This window comes from Chelonoidis abingdonii, chromosome 2, assembly GCF_003597395.2.
Source record: "Chelonoidis abingdonii isolate Lonesome George chromosome 2, CheloAbing_2.0, whole genome shotgun sequence".
In the NCBI taxonomy this organism is placed as follows: Eukaryota; Metazoa; Chordata; order Testudines; family Testudinidae; genus Chelonoidis; species Chelonoidis abingdonii.
Window position 1 is genome coordinate 284,201,430 of NC_133770.1, and position 23,678 is coordinate 284,225,107.

Consider the following 23,678-nt stretch of genomic DNA (forward strand, 5'->3'; position numbering starts at 1 on the left):
GGCTTATCACTCTGTCTGATCATTCATGTAGTCCGCATGCTTCTAAGCCTATAAAGCACTTTAAACTGATTAAAATAGAACTACAGCAGGATTCTAATCAATGTTTTTAGGATTTCTCTGAGTTAAATTCTCATTTCAATAGATTATGCTTATATGAATTCTATTCTCTAAGTCTTCCTCATCTCTTAAATGGGATGGAGAGCAGGAAAAACCTCCATTCTAGTAGCAATTATCTTAAGGCTATGCAGTTTTGATGTTGCACATTTAATATTTTTCAGAGACAGAAAACAATTCTTTGAATTTGTTCCACGAAGGTTCAAAACAGAAAACTAGATCCTCTCCCATCAAGACATTTCTGTATAAAAGCTGTGTTAGTTGGCTATCTTCACTCTATGTTCCCTGAAGAAGAGATGATGTTCAGCTTCTACTTTTTTCAGTACTGAGGCTTTTATTTTTATTCATACCTTAAATCACTATATAGAAGAGGAAAACCAAGTGGTCCCTGAACTTTTATCAGAACCAATATCTCATTCAAGAGCACTGGGACAGTATTACAGACTTTCCTACCTGCTTTTATCTACATTGCCCTCACTTGATTGACATAAGTCCTGTTCCTGCTGTGCTACTAGATTAAAAAGAAGTAAATGCACTACAGACGGGACTGGTCTTTTAATGACTTCACTGCTCTAATACCTAGGGCACCAACATACATTTTCTTTGGGAAGAAGACTGGCATCTACAGACAAAAAACACTGGCAATAAAGAATTTGGATTATGATTTCACATCTAACATTTTGCATGACCACACAATGTTCCATTTTTTCAGTGAATAGATTATACTAATATGTAATTCTGGCCAGTCTTCCCATTCCTCATCCTATCTTCGCAGCTAATACAAAAATTGTTAAAGAGGTGACATTGCTATAATCTATTTTATATAATTTATGTTCGTTGAAGAAGACAGCAATGTCTGAAAATTTTGGAGCACAAAAAAGGAAAAAGAATTATTGGCTGACAGATCACACACACAGTGGCTGTGCCTTTTTTGTCACCACAGAAACAAAATAAGTGAAGCTAACAAAATAACTACTCAGTTGAAATGTAGGTAACAAAATGAAGGCAGACTGTTCTTTCATAATAATAAAATCTTAAAATCTTAGTGCTAGAAAGATTACTTTTCTGATGCCCTAGCACTGAAAATGACTCAAGCTGTTAAACAACCTTCACACTGCAGATCTGACTATTTTTCAGATTTCAAATGTTAAAGTTTGTATTTTTTTCTAACTCAAAAAGGTTTGGTTAAAATATTACTCATCTCTGTAGAAAAGTGCAGTTATCTTCTTACAGCTGGTTTAATATCCTATGTGAAATGACTGGTGATATCAGAATAGTTAAGGATTCTAAAACTACAAAGCCTTTTTTTAAATTGCTTTATTTCTAGATATTAATGATACTTAGAAAATAAGATATGCACGAAACCTGTATATAAAATTCTGTAAGAAATTCCAGTTTATAGTTTAATAAACATTTTGAGTAACTTAACAATACAAAGAGAGAGCCTCTTTAAGGTCTTGGCATAGGGTAAAAGAGTTAAGATTACATATGTAAAGTTACATGCATTTCCTGATCGTTGAATGCTTAATTTTTTCATCCTTAATGCTATACTCAAATTTCCTGAAGTAATAACTTTTTGGGTAAATAAAATATAAATATTACAAATTAAAGCTCTGAACCTAGCAAACACTTGCTCATTTGTATATGCCTTTCATTAGCTGGCCAACTGAAGCCCATGAAACATCTCTAGTGAGTATAGGCTTTCAGGTTCGGCCTATAAACTACTATAATTCTTTCCATTTTCTACAGATACACAATTTATGTTCTATTTTATAGTTAATGCTGTGAGCCTGAAAATCAAGAATTTCAAATCAAACATTTATAGACCAAAATGTTCAATTTTTAACCATTGTATTTTTATTTATAAACCATAACATTTTCCAAAGTGCCTCACTGACTTAAGAGCGCAAGTCACATTTTAAAATTGAGCACCTCTCAGAGAGAGTTAGGTCCTAAGGACTTAAATCATTTTTGAAACACAGACGTAGGCTCTTAAGTTTCTACGGTGCTTTTGAAAACTATACTCAAATGGCCCAAAGAAGCATGGCTCAAAACGGGTTAAAATTGTGTATATAATGAATTGAGAAGTATCTGAATCTAGTAGTTTATGTTCAAATGTAGAAATTCTGGATTTTCAAGAACTCTAAATGATATCAAATGGGGTAAATAAACAACATCTTCTGCACATCCAATGGAATGAGTAGTAAAAATTTAACACTGAAGTTAATCACAATTTTACCTATCTCCATGATGGGAGCTTATGAACTGATATACCAAACAACACTGATTTTTTATCTTTGTATAGTTTTCATAAATTCTAAGCATTAACAATGTCTAAAGAGAAAATAAGCACTTCACAAATGAGATATGCAAGCACTCTAATCAGTAAATTAAGAGAATTCTTTTAATCATGTATGTTTTTAAAATGTACAAGCTCAAAAAATTCAGTGCATGTATTATAAACTCCAACTACATACCCATCACTCTTCTTTAAGAGATAACCCTTCTTCTCACTTCCATACTCTTTATTTCCCTGAAGTTGATGCATACTATATCCTCCTTGTCTGCTCTGGGAATCCTATAGGAGGAGGAAAAACTATTAAAAAAACTTTCAGGTATGTAATAAGATCTCACACTGAACGTAATTTACTTCTCCTTCCCTACCTCCCCCCACTTTATGTAATAATAGATTTTTCAAGCAAGGAATTCTAACTAAGAAGTTTAATAACTAGTTATGGACTCTTACATTATTGGATTGTGCATTTATTGTGTATCCAAAACTTCGAATTTTGAGTATACAAAGAATGCAGGTGTCCCCCCAAGATAATGAAGGAATTTAAAAGGCTCATCATAAATTGCTAAAGGAAAGCAAGTAGTTTTACATGCACAGTTATATATGAAACACCAGTAATAATCCTCAATTTTAATTAAGTTTAAAAAGACACATGGTGTACATATTTGTTAATAAATGGAATCGTCCCAAATAAATTTAAAAAAACCAACAAACTAATGAAAGAAACAAGTAGGGTGATAAAACTGTCATCAAATTCACTAGAAAAACAAAGGCTTATTAAAACATTGACTTACTCTCCTAGCCTTCGATCAGGAAAGGCAAAAACAACACAGGAAAGAAAAAGCAAAGAATTTAAAAAGAGAATTAATTTTGGAAAATAATGTGCTCCTGAACATATATTCTGCAGCTTCCACATTTAAAAAGACAATCAGCAGTCATTCTTGCAAATGGCATTAATTAGTAGGAAGAAACAACACAGTTCTTTGTTTAAGACACTTATTAGCCTTTGCTTGCCAAGTAACACTAGAGAATGGTAAAATACTGTATATGTTTCTTTTTGCAGTTTGAAATTAAAATATCTTTTAATATTGAACTGGAACATGGAAGGATACTAATAACATTGTTGTATGCAGTGTTGTTGTAGCCATGTTGGTCCCAGGATATTAGAGAGACAAGATGGATGAGGTAATAACTTTTATTGGACCAACTTCTGTTGCTGAGAGAGATAAGCTTTCTAGATACACAGGGCTCTTCCTGAAGTCAGTTTCACAGTTAAATACATAGTTGAACAGATAGCACATATTCTAAGGGACTGTTCAAGGTGAAGTGGCTCTTTAAGACCACTGCAGTCAGGACAAAAAGGGGTGTGGCTGCTGGTAGACCAGCTCTTGCCAAGGCTGCAAGTATCAGCTGAGCACGGACAAATTCATAGCTAGAAACCAGACCAGTTTACCTGTATGTTAGTATTGTTCAACATAGGTGTTAGACTTGTAAGGATGTATTTAGTGGTTAGACTCTATAAAAATGATTGTAAGTTGCTTGTAATTCCTGTATCCCATGCTATAAGGCAATACAAAAGTTTTGTTTTAGAACTGTAAAAATGCCTGCTCTGAACTTGTGAACTCAGGCAGGAGGAGTGTTTCCCCTGTCCATCAAGGAGGACTAGCAAAACTAGGCAATTGTGAAGCATCACAATACAAAGATTTGGCTAATGGCCCCTTCACATCCATAAAGGTGCTATATGCAAGGAAACTTATCTCATCAACATGAATTCTGAAAGAAGAAAATAAAGATAGCTGACATGAAAATTCTTCAACTCTTTGCTGTTTGGACTCTCAGAGGGCTGAAGCTAGGAAACAAAAAGCAGATCTCTCCAGGATCAACCTGGGTTAGCCCTAAAAGACATTCAGTGCTCACAGATTACTATATCTCTGTCACCTTTTGGAACCATAGGCAAATGAGTTACAGTCTGCTTTAACCTGTTAATAACTCGTCATTTATTTTTTCTAGCCAATAAATCCTTATTTAGGAGTTTACTGTAGGATTGGCTACAAGCGTTGTCTTTGGTGTGGGATCTAAGATACAGTTTGACCTGTGGTAAGTGACTGGTCTCCTGGGACTGGGAGCAACCTGAATATTTTATGATCTTTGGTACAAGTGACTATTTATCACTAAGTACAGCTTGCCTGGGTGGCAAGGGACTGTCTGTGACTCCATGGTAAGAATGCTAAAGGAGCTCACATTTGTTATTGGGCTGCGGAAATCCAATTCTAGAACATACCCCCAGTTTGAGGTGTCAGCCCTGCTTTTTGATAGTCTGCCCTGAGGTTGACACTCACGGTCATGAGTCACTCCAACAGCATGACGAGGGGTTAGCGGGTTACAGACTCTTGTAGTAAGCCATAAATCCAATGTCTTTATTAAGAACATGATTTTTAGTGTCTAGCAAAGTTACGAATTTGAAACTAGACAACCACTACGCTCTCAAATGAACTTACACAGGAGAATAATAAAAGACAAAAACCCCATATCACCTGCGGGGGAACACTTTTCACAAAGCGATCACTCTATATCTGACCTATCAGTCCTCATCCTCAAAGGAAACCTGCAAACATTTTCAAAAGATGAGTCTGGGAGCTTAAATTCATAACTTTGCTAGACACTAAAAATCATGGTCTTAATAAAGACACTGGATTTATGGCTTATTAAAACAATCTGTAACTCGCTAACCTCCCATTTTGTCCTATGACTATAAGGATGTTAACAGTCCACTTCACCTTGAATGGTACCTTAGAATATGTACTAACTAGCGCTGTCGACTAATCAGTTAACTCACATGATTAACCTGAAAAAATTAATCATGATAAAAAAATTAATTGCGATTAATCGCAGTTTTAATAGCACTGTTAAACAATAGAATACCAATTGAAATGTATTAAATATTTTGGATGTTTTTCTACATTTTCAAATATATTGATTCAGTTACAACCCAGAATACAAAGTGCACACTGCTCACTTTATATTATCATTTTTATTACAAATATTTGCAATGTAAAATTGATAAACAAAAGAAATGGTATTTTTCAGTTCACCTCATATAAGTTCTGTAGTGGAATCTCTGTCATGAAAGTGCAACTTACAAATATAGATTATTTTTTTTTTGTTACACCACTGCACTCAAAAACAAAACAAAGTCCATTCCTTCCTGCTTCCTGTTCAGCCAATTGCTAAGACAAACGAGTTGGTTTACATTTCCAGGAGATAATGCTGCCCTCTTCTTATTTACAATGCCACCAGAAAGTGAGAACAGACATCTGCATGGCACTTTTGTAGCCGGCACTGCAAGGTATTTACATGCCAGATATGCTAAAACATTCATATGCCCCTTCATGCTTTGGCCACCATTCCAGAGGACATGCTTCCATGCTGATAATGGCTCGTTAAAAAAAAATAATGTGTTTAATTAAATTTGTGACTGAACTCCTTGGGGGAGAATTGTATGTCCAATGCTCTGTTTTACCTGCATCTGCCATATATTTCATGTTATAACTGTCTTGGATGATGACCCGCACATGTTGTTCATTTAAGAACACCTTCACTGCAGATTCACAAAATGCAAAGAAGGCACCAATGTGAGATTTCTAAAGATAACTACAGCACTCACCCAAGGTTTAAGAATCTGCAAGTGCCTTCAAAATCTGAGAGGATGAGGTGTGGAGCATGCTTTCAGAAGTCTTAAAGAGCAACACTTCAGTGCGGAAACACAAACCCCAACACAAGAAAGAAAATCACTATCTGCTGTGGCATGCTGACTCAGATATAATGAAAACGACATGTGTCGGTCGCACTTGCTTGGATATTTATCGAGCAGAACTCATCATACAGCATGGACCGCATGTCCTCTGGAACAGTGGTTGACGCATGAAGGGACATAGAAATCTTCAGCGCATCTGACACAAATATCTTGTGACACTGGCTACAATAGTACCACAAGAATGCCTGTTCTCATTTTCAGGCGCCATTATCTCCTGCAACTGTAAACAAACTTGTCTGTCTGAGCGATTGGCTGAACAAGAAGTTGGACTGAGTGGACTTGCAGGCTCTAAAATTTTACACAGTTTTATTTTTTTAATGCAGGTTTTTTTTTTACATAGAAGTTCAACTTCCATGATAAAGAGATTGTAGTACAGTACTTGTATTAGGTGAATGAAAAATACTATATTTCGTCTGTTTTTTACAGTGCAAATACTTGTAATAAAAAATAAATGTAAATTGAGCCATGTACCCTTTGTATTCTGGTTTGTAATTGAAATCAATATGTTTGAAAATGTAGAAAACATCCAAAAATATTCAAATAAATGGTATTCTATTATTGTTTAATCAATCGTGATTACTTTTTTTAATCGCTTAACAGCCCTAGTACTAACTATGTATGTTAAACTATCTGTTCGACCTTGCATTTAGCTGTGACACTCTGAGTAGCCTTCCCAGACCTGACAAAGAGCACTGTGTGGCTCAAAAGCTAGTCTCTCTCACCAACAGTCCAATAAAATGTATTACCTCGCCCATCTTGTCTCACTAATAACACTGTCACTCAGAATTTTTAAATTTTTCTTCTGCTTTCAAGTTTTATTGCATGTTAGCTGTTTATTCTGCTATTTGAACTCCTTGGTGGAGAGGGATTTATAAACTAAAACAATTCAGTTATGAATTTATGTGTGTAATCTCTACTCGTGAAGAATGTCATTGATTTCTGATGAAACTATGCAAATGAACAGATATTATTTTCATGTGACTAAAAGGCTGAAAGGTTTTACCTAAGCATCTCCTACTCTTTATAAATTTTTGAATGTTCATAACAACTGTATCCTAATCTCCAGAGAACTGGAACTAATTATGGAAAATTAGCTACTTAAAGTGTTACCATGCAGTGTTTTTGGCTGAAAAATTATATTTCTTAAAAAACATTTTTAAAACCTATTTTATTAATGTAATTAAATTATTTTAAAGCTTTATTGTGAAGCAGTTAGATGCAGTCATAACATACTTGAATAAAGCTACAAAAGCAAGTAAGTGAAAAGTTAAGCAAAAGTCTTAATTTTTATATAACTTCTTCTCTATCCACAATCACACACCTTAAAATTACTCCAACTACTATATACCTCAGATGATGCACTTCAGTTTTACTCTGCTTCCTCACCCTGTTCTTCTACAACTACTTCCAAGTGATAAGAATTGTGTATATCTGGTGCATATATGTCAAATCAGGAGGGCGCAGTTTGGCAAAGTGGGTGATGTGAAGCTTGTATACCTTGGGTGTGCACAGTTAAGATTTTAGTACATGTCAACACAAAGATTTACATCACTGCAACATATATAAGAACAGCCATACCGGGTCAGACCAAAGGTGCATCTAGCCCAGTAGCCTGACTTATGACAGTGGCCAATGCCAGGTGCCCCAGAGGGAATGAACAGAACAGGTAATCATCACCCATTCCCAGCTTCTAGAACAATGGAACAACTGAATAATTGTAAAACAGTATTTACTGGCAATGCAGTAGCACCCAAAGCCTCAATCAGAATTGGAGCAGCACTGTGCTAAGAACTGAGCAAACAAAGTAAGACAGACACTGTTCTAAGACAAGATGGAACCAATGGAAGTAACAAATCAGACAAGAGGGGTAGGGGTAAATAAAATCATATGAGATGTGATCATAATGACTAGCTATAAACAGCTAGATTGTTGGTCAAATTTTTAAAAATAAATGATAAGATGTAAATGAACAAAAATAGCTAATAGAAGTCTCTATGTTAAAAAATACGAAACATTCACAGTAGGCAGGTTGTTTCAAATGTGGTGACATTACAGCTTCCATCACATGTCATCTCAAAGTGAAAGTATAGGAGATGCAGCAATCCTCATTAGGAGAGATGCTTTTTCTTTCAAATCGAATTTTGTAAATTTAGCATTTTTTAATCTATAAAAGAGCAGATATTTCACAAAATTAAATGGCATTGGTATTTCCGAAAAAACTCTTTCCTCCAAACAAGAAAAGCTTTAAGATTGCATCTTATAATATAGAAAACCTATGAACAAAATTACAAACCTTCAGTAGTTCAAAACAAGAAAATAATTAATAATACAAGAAACACCATGCCTACAGTTGCAGAAGAATCATGGACCACCAATTATAATGGTAGAGCTGCAATGTCAGAACTTTCCACCAATGCAGGATATAAAGCTGGAAAAGGGTTCAGTGTTTCCAAGTGCAATTGCAAAGATGCTGTTAATATTTACTCAACATTGCAAGGACGTGTGCATGTGAACACACGGTGTGTAACACGATGTGTAACAAAATCCTCTAATGTAGACAAGGCTGTAGAAACCAAATGCTCCTCATCTCCATTATAAGGATGTTAATTTTGGTACGGGATTTAGAAAGTGTAGGGAAGGATGTTAAAATAAATAGAAAATGGGGAGATGCCTTAGTGGTAGTGAAGTGAGCAGAAGACCTCAGCATACGCCCATTCCAATGTGCTTCAGACCCACAGGTCTGATGTTATGTGAGCCCAAGCACTTAGAAGTGGGATTGGTAAATGAAATATGGAGAACAGACAGAACTAAGGTAGCTGGTACACACTGCACTGGGCTACCCCATCAAAATGGCTGTTTGGAAGAGGCAGCTGGATGGGATGAGCTTAATGATGCTGAACAGAAGAGCAGTGAATGGCACTTTGTATAACCCCTTCCCATTTTTCTTGATGAATCTTGTAATCAGGGAGCAAAACTCTGGTGTCTGAATGACTGTCATGGATTCAGTTGTTTTCTTTTTGTTGCTGAAGTACAGATCCCAAGGCATTTGAGCATCTCCCTTGAGTCTTTGAGGCTATGAAGTCTGTCATCCATTTTCTCTGAAAACAGAGATGAGCCTTCAAAAGGGAGGTCTTGGATTGTCTGTTGTACCTCTAGGGGAAACCCAGATGACTGCAACCATGAACACGTTCTCATCGTAATGGTTGATGCCATGGTTTGAGCAGCTGAATTTGCACTATCCAAACTGGTTTGGAGGGCAGATCAGGATGGCCTCAGTCCTTCAGTACTGGTGAGTAACATGATGAGTGCCATGATTGCTCAATAGCCTCATCTGCTGAACTGACATCTGAGGTGGTGACTGGTCCGTAAGTTGAAGTGGAGAGGCTGCATGAGTGAGTTCTGACTGCTTGGTACTGGTTTCGGTACTTAAGAAGAGTGCTTTCGATGCCTAGAACTGATGTGAGCACTGAGTACCAGGGATGCTGTTCTAAGTGTCAGTGTTTCTGGTGTGGCCTCTACAATTGCCCTTCTGGTTGAGAGGATGACCTTGATAGAGGAGGAATGCTCCGTGGTGTCCAGAATGGCCAATGACATGGACTTGGGGATCCATCCTTATCCAGGCCATTGACCTTTAGCCGGAGGCCAATACAGGGGCTGTTGCATGGCCCATGGTCCAAATGACTCTGCTGGGGCAGTATGTGCCATGTCCCAGGCAGGACAGAAAGGACCTCACCTCTAAATCTGAGGAGCAGGAATCAGATGCTTCTGACAGAGGAGAGGCCAATCCAGATGGTACTGGTGAGAGATAGCCTGAGGCCAAACCTGGGGATGGTGGTACCAGAGAAATCATGGGATGGTTTCCTCTCAACAAGAGAGGTTTTTGTGGAGGGTTGGGCGGAAGTCTGCAGGATCTTGGTGTGGAGAGGTCTGAGAAGCAGGTCACGGCACTAGCTGCAGGCCTACTACTGCCAGTGATACCAGTACCAAGAGGTTAAGGAAGGCTTTTGTGGCTGCATATGCCTCCAGGGTTGTTGGGATCAGTACCATCTGCTCCATAATGGTCCTTAGGGAATGGCCTCAATGGACCTGGCACAGGCTCCGGAGGCAGCAGTCCCCCTTTTGGAGGCAAGGAGTGTTCTAATGATGGCCTCTCTCCCAAACGCTTCATGACACAGAAGAGTGAAAGATGGCACCTGAGGAAGGTTTGAGTTTTTTCTTTAGTACAGGGGAACAGGACAGAGAAGTCACAGACATCTCTGGTGGGACATACCATACTGAAGTTCTCCCCATGTGACTACTCCTATGAGGATGAAAGTGTTGCTTCCAAAAGCAAGCATTTAAGCTTGAAACCTTTACAGATGTGACATTTGTCAAGGATGTGGGAGTCTCCTAAACATTTCAGGCAGATTGAATGCAGGTCGTTGAGCAGCATAGGCTTTCCGCAGGATCTGCAGGACTTAAACCTTGGCAGGTGAGGCATCATTCTGGTACCAGTACCAGAAGAGGAAAAAATGGTCAAACAAAAGACCAAAAATGGAAACTTAGCCCTAAAATTGTCAAAATTTGACTAAACTAACTATAAATAATTGTTGTTGTATGCAGCGTTGTACCTCCTATGTCGGTCCCAGGATATTAGAAAGACAAGGTGGGTCTACTGGACCTCTCTCAACAGAAGTTAGTCCAATAAAAGATATTACCTCACCCACCTTGTCTCTAAAACAAACTACTAATTTACACCTATATACAAAGAAAAGCGAGGGAAGTACTGAATTAATCAGTCTGGAACTGCTCTAACTGTGACTGGTGATAAGAACGAACCGAGGGGGGCCAGAGGCGGCTTCCTCTTATATCAGCACACAGTGGCACACGGTGACAGAGGTCACTTGAGCCACCCCAACAGGTTCCACTGAGGGAAAAAATCTCCGATATCCATGCATGGAGCACACACATACCTACAGTGGAACTGACATGTGCAATCACTCAAAGAAGAGCTAAAAGATACCTAGTTTGTGTTAAAAGTGTCATGGGACCTCTAATTATGAACAGCCAAGGCCTTAATTTTACTATCTTAAGTACTTTGGAACGTAAAAGTTACCTTAATTTGTGAATTTTGATGCAATTTAAAATAGTTCAGAACCTTACAAATCATCAAGAGGAAATCCAATTTCAGTTCATATGCCGTAACATTCTGATTTAATCTGTAAATTTCCTGATGTTAAATGCTACAATGCAGTAATGCTAGGGAAAAATGCCCTTAATCTCTAACAGCCATGCCATCTGTTTCAGTAACAAATCCCAGCTTTAATTGTGTAAAGATTCAAATACCCACAGATCGTTGAAGAATTGGTTGTTCAGGTCACAGCCATGTATCTCCTGTGTCAATGTCATTTAATTCATGAGTGCTGAGTGCTATGTTATTTGGGTATTAAAGGACTAAAAAGCTATGGTATATTTTAAAAGCTGTGAAAATCTAATGAGTAAGGACTCAGTTTAACAAAGCACGTTAAGTATTTAGGAGTACAGTATAAGCTACAGTAACTCCTCACTTAAAGTCATCCCGGTTAACGTGGTTTTGTTGTTGCATTGTGATCAATTAGAGAACGTGCTCGTTTAAAGTTATGCAATGCTCCCTTATAATGTTGTTTGGCAGCCACCTGCTTTGTCCATTGCTTGCAGAAAGAGCAGCCCATTGGAACTAGCTGGTGGAGGCTTGGAACCAGGGTAGACTGGCAGCCCTCCATCGGCTCCCCGCTCCCCTATGTTCCCTGTGCGGCAGCCTCCCGCAGGCTATCAATTGCCAGGCAGCTCAGCTGTCCCTCCCCCCACTGCCATGTGCTGCTCCTGCCTTGGAGCTGCTCACGGGAGCCTCCTGTTTGCTGTACAAGGCAGGGGAAAGAGGGGGGCTAATGTCAAGGTGTCTCCCTCCCCCTACTTACCCCATCTCCATAGAGCAGGGGGGAGATACTACTGGGCTCAGGACCGAGGGAGCTTGCTGGCAGCAGGGGTTGTCTCAACTCGCTGATCTACTTAAAAAGGCAATGTATTTAGAGTGGGGTCAGTGTACTTAGAGGGGAAATGCACATCTCTCTCTCTCATACACAGGTGAGAGTCTCTGTCTGTCATGCTGTTCCCCTCCCTCCATTTGTGCTGCCTTGAGAGTGTGAGGCTACATTAACAATAATATGTTAACCCTTAAGGGCTCAGCTGTTCTAGTTCATTTAGCAGTGTCATAAACAGATAGCTAAGGGTTAATGTCTCTTTCACCTGTAAAGGGTTAACAAACAGTGAACCCGGAACACCTGACCAGAGGACCAATCAGGAGACAAGATACTTTCAAATCTGGGTGGAGGGAAGCCTTTGTTTGTGTTCTTTGTCCATGTTCTCTCTGGGTTCTGAGAGGGACCAGACATGTAAGCAGATTCCTCCAATCTTTCTGAGAAAATCTCTTCTGTTCTAATTTTAGTAAGTATCAGGATAAAGGCGGTTTTAGTCTTTTTGATTGTTTGCTTTATTTGCAAATGTGTAGTTTGCTGGAAGTATTTTAATTTGTATTGTGCTGGGGGGGGGAGGTTTTCTTTCTAGTGTCTATAAGCTGAAAGACCCTGTAATATTCCATCTTGAATTTACAGTGATTATCTTTACTCTTCTTTCTTTTATTAAAAGTTTTTCTCTTTAAAAAACCTGATTGATTTTTTCCCCTTGTTAAGGTTCAAAGGAACTGAGTCTATACTCACCAGGGAACTGGTGGGAGAAGGAGGGGGGGGAAGGTAAATTTCCTCTTTGTTTTAGATTCATGGAGCTTGAATCTGTATTCCCTCTGGGTGAGCGGAAGAGGGGAGGGATGGAGATGGAATTCCTCTGTTTTAAGATTCAAGGAGTTTGAATCACAGTGATCATCCAGGGTAACCCAGGGAGGGAAAGTCTGGGAGAGGCAACGGTGAAGGAAAGGGTTTACTTTCCTTGTGTTAAGATCCAGAAGGTGTGGGTCTTGGGGGTCCCCAGGCAAGGTTTTGGGGGGACCAGAGTGTACCAGGCACTCCAAGTCCTGGTTGGTGGCAGCGCTACAAGATCGAAGCTGGTAATTAAGCTTAGGGGAATTCATGTTGGTACCCCATCTTTTGGACTCTAAGGTTCAAAGAGGGGATTTATATCATGACAAGCAGTAAGGCATTCCCTGGGAAATATTCCACCCTCTTTCACCCTCTGACTTCACCACCTCAACCAAGCTTCACAATCATCATTGCTGTGTACAGTATTAAATTGTTTGTTTAAAACTTATACTGTGTGTGTATTATATATATAATGTCTTTTGTCTGGTGAAAAGATTTCCGTGGAACCTAACCCCTCCATTTAAATTAAATCTTATGGGGAAATTGGGTTCGCTTAATGTTGTTTCACCTAAAGTAGCATTTTTCAGGAACATAACTACAACATTAAGCGAGTTACTGTATTTTATTGGAAATTTTCTTCATAGATGCAGTAATGCAAATTCTAGGGCATTTTAGGCCTACAAAATAGATTAGGTAATACAAGACTCTGCAGCAGAGCAATGTCAAGAGACATTGTTGGTGAACTGAAATCTACAAATCTTTTTATTTCCACAGAACATCTCAGCTTCACTTAAATAGTTATTAGGGATTGAGGAACTTGGGAAAAAAATGCTTTCAAAACACCATTTGGGTGTCAATATCTATTCAAACAGAACTTTTTTCTCTGAAAACAATGTATTCTTTCATTATTGTAAATGCCTCCCGAGCTCTCTGAATATTTGAGAATAATGACCTTCCTCCTTTTAATTTAAAAGTATCCTTTTCAAGCCAAACTTCTAAAATTAAAGTGTGTTTATCTTTTATTTAAGTCTGAGGGCTTGACTCATGGTACCTGCAACTGGAATAACTAAATCAGTTTTAATTTACATTTTATTTAGTTATTTTGTGTGTAGAAACATACCTTGGAATAAAAGTGCTATATTGCAATGAAACTTCTATTCATTTTTTGTCAATTTAAATTTCACTGAAATAAGGCAAATATAGTCAGAAATACAAGTGTGCACACAAAAACATGCAATGAAATAGCAAAAGGAGTGAATTTACAGCTGACTGAGCTATTCTGGTTGCAGTTAGCACGTAAACAAGACCTTTGAGAAACTTGGAGAACATATTGGGTGAATTACTGAAGTCAATGGGAGTTTTCCTATTGACTTCAATTGGACCAGGAGTTCACCAACTGTATGTGTAGAATGCTCTCTCTAGTGGATTATCCTTTCAATCCATTGTCTATGTTACATAATCCTTTTGTTTACAAAAAACATGTACGAATTCTGGGTGTTAAACATGCAATACCCAGTGACTCTGTTATAAGGAATACATACAGGAGTGCAAGTTGCATTTTTAAGTAAGCCTCTCAGGGTTTGAAAACCGTCTTGAAGATAACGGCTCTTAGCATGCTATACATTCAGAAAGGTAGCCCATATTTATTTTTTAATTCTCAGTAGAATTACTAATGCTATGAAATTATGAAAACAACACTAAGCTGTTTCAGATTAACTGACAAACGACTTTAAAACTGGCATACTAAAACAGATGATTATGTACATTTCAGGAATGAATTACTATGCTCTGTTAACATATTGGGATTCTGATGTCAAATGTTTCTATATCTTTTATTAGAGATAGATCTTAAAATAAAACAAGAATAAACATTTCTGTTTCTAGATTTCTTTATAAAATTATTTTAAAATTTATGAACATTTTCCGTTAATCCATTTCTGTGAATGAAGCCAACAATTATAAAATAACACTTAAAATGTGTTAAGTATGAAGATGCGGGAAAGAATTATTGTCTTTTAATAATTTACAAAAACACTAAATTATGAATGTACATCTGACTTTAAATAAACCATCTGAGAAATCATATCGCAATCTACAGACATCAGCTAAAGAATTTCAGTGTGCTACCTACAAAATTAACAATATAAAGTATATCAAAAATGGTCATTTGTTCTGTTACCAATGTCCGCTATTTAACATTAGCAATACTGCCTAATTATAGGATCCCCACCAAGGCATTAATCTTCATAAGTATCTTATTAGAGAAAGGGGGGCGCTCATGATTTACAATGTATGCAATTACAAAATCATCTGCTCAATCCACTGATCACCATTTTTAGTACCCTATATTTAAGAATAAAAGAAGATTATTTGGTAGAGTTTTACATTTTTAGAACTACTAAAACTGAATCATGTTCTTCACTGTTTTGGAGAGAATATGATCAACACTTCTGCATTTGATTTCCCTCAGGTTATTTTTAATTTTATACATCTATATACCAGCTGATGTTTAGATTTAGACTGAGCAGCCAATGAGGTACAACACTAGTTGCCAGCAAGGCTTTGTATTACACTGGCTACCAGCATGGTACATAACTGGTTACTCCAGAGATGGAGAGCTTTAAAAACACTACAGCAGAGTGCAATATAAGGGCTATACTATAACTATATTAAGTAACTGAAATAATTGATCATAAAAAAGACAGAAAACTTCAGAGTCCTAATGTTATTTTCACTATATTTGTAATTAAATATTTAATATTTCACATTCTTAATATAGTTAGATGGAGGATGGATATTTGTTATTTTTGGCCCTTAATGACATTAATTTTAAAATTTACTAAGAAGATTCTTTGCTCAAATTGTAATTAGAACTCTTTCTCTGCAACTAAGCATACAAAACATGACTTTAAGAAATCATAGATGGAAGGCATATTTATTTGCATGAGGTTTAAGAACATGGTTGGGTCAGGTGACCCTGTTAGGAGTAACGGTCATATAGACCAAACTTCATTATACATGTCCTGCTGCTGTAATCAAGATGTGAGATGAGGAGGATCTGGACTAGCCTTAACAGTAAACATTTCTTTTGAAAAAATTAAGTTTTTATTTTAAAAACAGGTTTATATCCTTTCCCATCTTTAGTATTATAGCTGTGTCAGCAGCATGGGAAGAATACCCAAAGGGAGAACTCATTTTTATCTTAAAATATTGTTACTTAGCATCACAATATCGCACAAAAGTAGTAATATGATTTCTTGCTGTTCCTTTTGAGGAGCAGAAGGAGGGGAAGGGTCTCTTCTCACATATGAAATCTGATAAATATCCAAAACCTTGCTTTGTATTGATATATATTTGGATAGCCTGAATGTTATTTTTGTTGAATACTGTTCAGGAAACAAACAAATTGTTCTGCACAAAGAAATTATGCCTATATAAGCCAGTTTTCAACTCAGACTTCATACAATTTACATTCTGCCAGAGAGTAACACACATGTAAAATTACCTACCTCTTTCTGATCAAGCTGTAAAGAGGATTTTATCAAGTCTCGGAGTGCAGTAAGCTGTTTCTTTTCTTCATCTTGTGTCTGCTTTATCTGTGGAAGGAAAAATTACTGGTATTATTTCCTTTTCTAAAAGCAACTTTTACCTTCAAAGTTTTAATTCACCAAATTCAGCGCTGTGATGGGATATATTTGGCCTTCATGGCCCCTGCTGGAGGCCCCGCTGCTCTGCTACGCTTGCCCCAGGAAGCAGTGAGATAGAAGAAAAAGTGGAGCAAAGGGGGGGGGGGGTCTTCCAAGCCTTTCTGGTAAGGCCTCACTGAAGCAGCCATGTTGGAAGCTAAAGAAACTTAGTCCTCCAAGGTCTAAAAGGGGTAGGGACAGCCAAGCCAAACAGAGCCCTCAGGCTCAGATTACAGGAGCAGCAGGGCCTTAGTAGGTCTTCCTGGCTGAAATCAAAGGAGTGAGGAAGAGTGCTCCTCTATGGCTTGGAGATAGAAAAGAACCTAAGGACGCTGGCCCTGAAATAGGGTTGGAGATAAAAATGGTTCTGGTAGGAAGAGGACAAGAGAAATAATAACTGATTAAAGTAGGCAGTAAGTAGCTGCTGTGTATAGGGTTCCTGGGTTGGAACTCAGAATAGTGGCTGGGCCTGGGTTCCTCTACCAGCCACAGCTAATGTATAAACCCCAAAGACGGGGACAGGCTTTATTTGGGAGCCTCAACAAACAGCCCAATTTAAAGTACCCAGAGCCAGGGCTGAAGACCTTAGGGAGGGCAAACAGACTGTTTAGTTACTGGGCTCTAATACCCCAGAAAGGGTTCATTCAGACTTTGTGACTGGGTTGGAAAGCCAAGCCACTGAAGGAAGACCCAATAAAGTTGGCCAGAAGCCTGCAGGGAGCACCAGAGATAAGCAAAGGACTGTGATAGCACACCCCACCACTTAGAGCTGTTACAGTCACCCATGAAAATTCAACATGTAGTAGTCTGCTCCTTATGTATTTATCCTCTATATACATATACCTCAAAAGCAAGCCAAAGTGAATGTATATTGAGAAATAGCCTCTTCAGTCTCTGCAAATGGATAGTATGTACTTTCTTGCCATATGTTAATGGTTCATTATAGTTAACACAACCAAATTAGTCTCTGAAGTCTTAATATTTCAAATAAGCTTGACAGCTGGTTTATAACTGGAGTGGAAATGGAAATAGTTTCATTCAACCACATACATACAGTCTGGGAGCATATGTAATTCTGTGAGCAGAGGTAAGGGTGATGTCATCTGATTTGTAAAAGTCTACAGAATCTCAGTTTCAATAGTGTCAATTTCTGCAGCATGATAGAAGGGAATCACTGCTATCCTTGCTCTCAGGTCCAGGTCCGCTAGTTGGTAGAAATTTTGATAATACGGTGTTGTTGGAAATAGGTTGAGTAGGGTATCATTCAAAAGCCCTTTCTCCCACAAAAAAAAAGGTACCAAATATGACAAATCCTAGAACATTTATGTAAATATATAATTAAGAAATGTTTTTTTATAAAAAATTATACTTTACCGAAGGCATGTCAAACATGCACTCCTCACGAAATTAAATTATGGCCTTTGACTGAGAGTACTGTGTTATCAGTTAATGTCCAGAACATACCTGCTAAATTTTTTTAAGGTTACAGATTACTCTAAATGGAAGGAGAGCTTCAAGTTGATTTGCCATCATCAACAAAACAAGAAGTGGTTCCGTGGTATTGATTATCAGCTTTATTTATTATGCCAAAAGAGTTGTAATGAGGCACTGGTTAAGACGTCAGCATCCAGCCAGAAATTACTGGAATTCATCTGCAAACGGTATGCATGTAGTTACACAACATATATTACATAACATAATTAATTACAATTCCAAAGTAATTTATTACAAAATCCTTATTTTTACTTTGGTCTTGATCCTCTTTAGGCATTAATGGGAGACAAAGAGTACTGACTAATTGCTGAACCTTTGGAGAATATAACTGTGATGGATCTGGTTAAACACAATGCTTGGTGGCACTTTAAATGCTATAAGAACACCCATAACATGAATTTAGCAAGGCTGGAGAGGAAGTACATTGAGCATCAGGAAAAAGTTGAAGATGCTGGGATATGTGCCAGCTGTGGGCAAGACTCACCTTATACTAGTTCCCATGGCACATGTTTTGAGAACACCTGCTTCTTTCTCTGGTAAGCTGGAAGCCCAAAGGCATCCATTAAGTATAGTTTCAATAAATGAGACAACTGAGAAACTATATGAAGTAGTCACCCTAAGCGAGAACATTCCCTGGAAAATAAAGTTAAGTGGCTGCATTGATCCAAAAGACACCCACACATACAACACTGCATATCACATTGACTATGCCAAGAATGTATGTAATGTGTTGCATCAAAAGCAACAGAAACAAATACTGGTTTTACCACTGCAAACTGTACAACTTAACTGGAGTTCACTAATTGCCTTGCAGAGGCTCTAATGAATAGGAAAGTGGTGGTGATGGCTGATGCAGAAGCTAAATAGAGAGAAATATGTGCTTTGAACGGGATTGAAGAGGAACAAATATTTAGCAGAAAGACTCTTAGAGCATTTATTGAAGATGAACTGTGGGCTACGAACATTGCTTTTTGCAATCCTATCCACAGAAATGAATCTCAGCACATAGCCTTAAAAGAAGTGGTACTATAAAAAGCAGAAAAAAAAGAGCTGACTTCAACAGTAACATGAAGACTCTGCAGCTGTTAAAATTTTACAAAAAGGCATTTTGTCCTGCATGCAGTATGTTGGAGTTTCAGGGACCCATAGATGATGCCAAACCCGAATAAGAGGTATAGAAAAGTCTGACCCTGACATATGGGAGAAATTTTGAAAGGGAAATTTAGTTGTTAGAAAGTTGCCTATTGGCCGCTTCTGTCTGCATGGGCCACATGATGCCCTAAAACAAGAAAACAGAGCTGTGTTGTTGGGAATTGGTGGGCATAACAGTATCCAAATGCTCTTTCCTGTTTTCCTGACAAACCAAGAACTCCACCGAATTTCAAATGAAACATTAAGCATGGCTGAGATGACACCCCAGAAGCAACCAAACATCATCTAAACTCATTAGGTGCTGTTAAACGTCAAGAAGCGTCAATTTTAAAGCTAAAGGATGATCTTACTCTCACCGAAAACCAATTTGCATATGACAGACCGGAGCTCATTAATATCAAGTCTTCAGTGATGAGATTACTAAAGATGTCAGTCGAATGAATTCTTTGAGTCATGACTTGTATGAAGCCTTCAAAACCCAAAGAATAATCCAAGGCTTCATCAGTCCATCAACTCCAATCAAGAAGAATAGACTAAATCTGTCCTCAAATGTAAAGAAGAAAATCAGACTTAAGTTGGCAGGGACTACTATAGAGCTAAACACAGACAGGTCATTGTTTACCCATCTCCTTGTTGTGTCCAGGTCTCAGCATGCTACTGATCTATATGAGACTTTGGGAAAGTATGACTTCCCCGTGGTACCATGACTGATGATTGAATGCAAAGGAACAATGCATACGTGCCAGGCGAAAAACAAACTAATGCACAACTTGCATGGTCTTTCTAAGCAACACTTACTGATAACATGACTGGTGCCTTATGCCGGCAAAGGTATCAATCAGCATAGCAATGGTACATGGTATGGCTGAGGTACAAGCTCTCGACAAACCAGAAACTTAACACCTGCTGAGGTTTGACTGAACATTTCATTATCAGGCCAAAGAACAAATACTGGACCAATGATGAAGTCCACCTCATGTTTGACACATATGAAAGGAATCAATTACAAACATTACCAGAAAAAGAGGTTCCATGGTACTGCATGAGTCTAATTCAAAATAATTGATTCCACAAACATCTCCAACATCACAATGAAGAAGCAATGTTCTCATACTCACACGAAGGACAAGTTAACCACATACTTTGCAGGAAAACACTCCAGCATGTGAAGAATTACTCACAGAATTTAGTTGCCTCATGACATAATGAACTTGATGCCTCACACTGTTCAGTGGAATTTCTTTGTAGTTCAATGAGGATGACAACGCTAAAATTATCTTGCATGCCATCAATGCAATAGAGAGGTACTACTAAACTCCAAATTTTTGCACAATACACAGATTTTCTAGTCCTCTCTGTGAGAAGGTACCCAATATCTCCACAAGATTGTATTTTTGTGCATGCTGCTGGGAAACAGAATCACAGTATCTCTCTCCAAGATGTGTTCCTATTACTTGGAACATTAAAGCTGGTGCGCTGCCAGCATTCATATGCTGAGTTTACCATTTCAAGACCAAGATTATGACACTTGCAGAGCTACATTGATGGATATTGTCTAAGAAGCAGAAAGAGAAAAGCTGCCACTGACAAGTGGTACATTTATACCTGCTACCAAAAGGGAGAACAATCAAGTAATTAAATGATTACTAGATGATCAAGCACATCCAAAACTACCTTCCCCTATTAGGCATGGATGGGTCTTGGAGGAGGGACTGATCACATCAGTTAAGTATGAAATACCATCAATAAAATAAGTAAATAATTGGAGATATACCTATCTCCTAGAACTGGAAGGGACCTCGAAAGGTCATCGAGTCCAGCCCCCTGCCTTCACTAGCAGGACCAAGTAGTGATTTTTGTCCCAGATCCCTAAGTGGCCCCCTCAAAAATTGAACTCACAACCTTAGGTTTAGCAGGCCAATGCTCAAACCACTGAGCTATCCACCCATGCATTCTTGAATCAATCTTTCAGCTAATCAAATGCTTGTATGCAAAGACCAGATGCTCAGCACCCTACAAATGCGAGAGTATATATCATGTACAAGGATCAGTGTGACCACACAGCTAGCAATGAGGCCCTAGACAAGGACAACATCAATGAGGAATACATGTTTTCAGTCCAACATGTCCAGGCCAGCTTCTCTAGTATTACCAATGATTCATGCCTTTTTTTATGTAAGCAATACATACCTGTGTTGAAGTATAATTAAAATATGTTGGGTTTTAAATATTTTCTCAAATACATATCTACATATGTCATGTTTGGCATCATTGTGTTTGTGGGAGAAAGGGCTTTTGAACGATACCCAACTTGACCCATTTCCAATGAAACTTATCAAATTTCACCAACTGGGGGATATGAGAGCAGACGTAAGTCTCCACCCCACACACACACCATTACACCAAAGAAGATGACACCACTGAAATTATGATTTTGTAGATTTTTACAAATCAAATGACACCTTCCTTACTTTTGTATCATTATCTTGCTCCCAGAATGAGATTTTAACACATTATGCCCCCAGACTAAAACTACAAAAGAAAATGGGATTACCAGGGGTATGCCTACATAACAAAAACAAACAAACCAATCAACCAAGCTGCGGCAGTGAGTCAGAGTGTTGATCAACTGACTCGGACTTGCGGGGCTCGTACTACAGGGCTAACAATAGTAGTGTAAATGTTCCTGTTCATTCTGGAGCTCAGACTCGGAGACCCTCCTCCCTTGCTGGGCTTAGGAGCTCGTACTCCCACCCTAGCAGGAATATCTATGTTCATATTTTTAGTCTCATAGTGAGAGCCCATGAGCCGAAGTCAATTGCCCAGTGCTCTGAGACATATTGCCATGGAGTTTTTTATGCCATGTACACGTAACTTATGACTTCAGATTGTGAAATACAAAATTGCATTGGTGACACTGAGCTCTAATTCTGTATCACTTTTTGCCTCCCAATCAGCAGTCATAATTTGCAATATTAGTATTTGAGAGATTACAGAACTATACAATTCACTCATCAAAAGCTGTGTTGTACACAATTCCAAATTAAGTCTGTATTATCAAAACAGTCCATTATGAAAACCAGACTCATATAAAATTTGTGCTATATTAGTGAATATCTGATGCAAGGACACCCATCCAGTACTATCCACATGGTACAACATTGAAAGCCTCTATTGGCAGCTGAATAGATAACTACTTCCTCTCAAAGTAAATCACGGTATAACTTCCAGAATGCGAAGGTTTTGGGAAACAGTTAGTACCATCTAACAACTAAGATAGCTTGTTCCAGAATTTTAGTTACAGCTGAGGCTTGAAGGAACACTTTTTTATTTTTACAGTGTAAATGTGAAGTTAGATTATACTTTTAGCTATTTAGATATTTCAGTTTACTGATAGCACTTAGGGAAATGTTCTTGCTTGTTCATCTGAATTCAGTCTATTTTCAGACATTATACTACCTCAAATTACTTACATTATATAAATCAGCAGCCAACTTTTCAATATACTGTTTCAATTTATCAGCAGTTTTCAAGCCATCTTGGAAGAAACTACAATGGAAAATACTTGTGATTTATCAGCAATACATGAACTTCTTGTATCAAAAATAATTGAACTTTACATTGAAAATTATACACAATTTACACTCACTCCTCCCTCACACAGAAACAAAAAAATATTCCTGTAAATATTCCTATAAATTACTTTACAATACTAGTTGTCTGAACCCATCTGATGGAACATAGTTTCCATATAGCTCTAATTTTAAAGCACTTTAAAGACCTGAATGTTATATTTTAATTCTTTACAAATATCCCTTGCTGCATGAATATACAGTATGCCCAAATACACGTAATTTTACAATTGAGTTAATCTTGAAGCTGCTTTTGCATACAATTTTGATTTAGTTGTAGCATTTCAGACTTTAGAGTATACAGTGATGTCATGTACAATACAGCAAGTTCACACAGTACACACACTGCAAAAGCCTACACATATGAAACTCTACAAACCCCCGTACACATTCACTCAAACTGCATTGCTGGATACATCAACTGACAGCTAGACATAGGACATACAAACCACTGTAGATAAACACAATTTTAATCTCTGTCAACTAAGTATTTATTTTAAATCAAAAGCTCTGGGAAACAGTCCCTAATCTATCCACCAGAGAGAGAGGCTCTTAATCAGTGTATTTATCTCAAGATGTCAATGGCATACTCTCCCTACCACTTCTGTCAGAAGAGATTTAACATTGACTTTTACCCCTAGATACCAACATCAATAGAGAGAA

General features: G+C 37.8%; 1 protein-coding gene across 8 annotated transcripts in view; it reads right to left on the reverse strand.

Annotated features, from left to right (window-relative positions):
• The window catches only part of ASAP1 (ArfGAP with SH3 domain, ankyrin repeat and PH domain 1), a 374,925-nt gene that overhangs the window by 99,368 nt on the left and 251,879 nt on the right, over positions 1 to 23,678 (reverse strand). For 5 of the 8 annotated variants that reach the window (XM_075063243.1, XM_075063248.1, XM_075063242.1 and 2 more), the window contains 3 exons: positions 22,857 to 22,932; positions 16,543 to 16,647; positions 2,592 to 2,683 (listed from right to left, as the gene is read on the reverse strand). In XM_075063243.1, coding sequence (XP_074919344.1) covers positions 2,592 to 2,683; positions 16,543 to 16,647; positions 22,857 to 22,932 — 273 coding nt within the window. Of the gene's footprint in view, positions 1 to 2,591; positions 2,693 to 16,542; positions 16,648 to 22,856; positions 22,933 to 23,678 lie in introns of all 8 variants that reach the window. The other 3 variants (XM_075063244.1, XM_032762910.2, XM_075063246.1) reach the window with 1 other exon arrangement.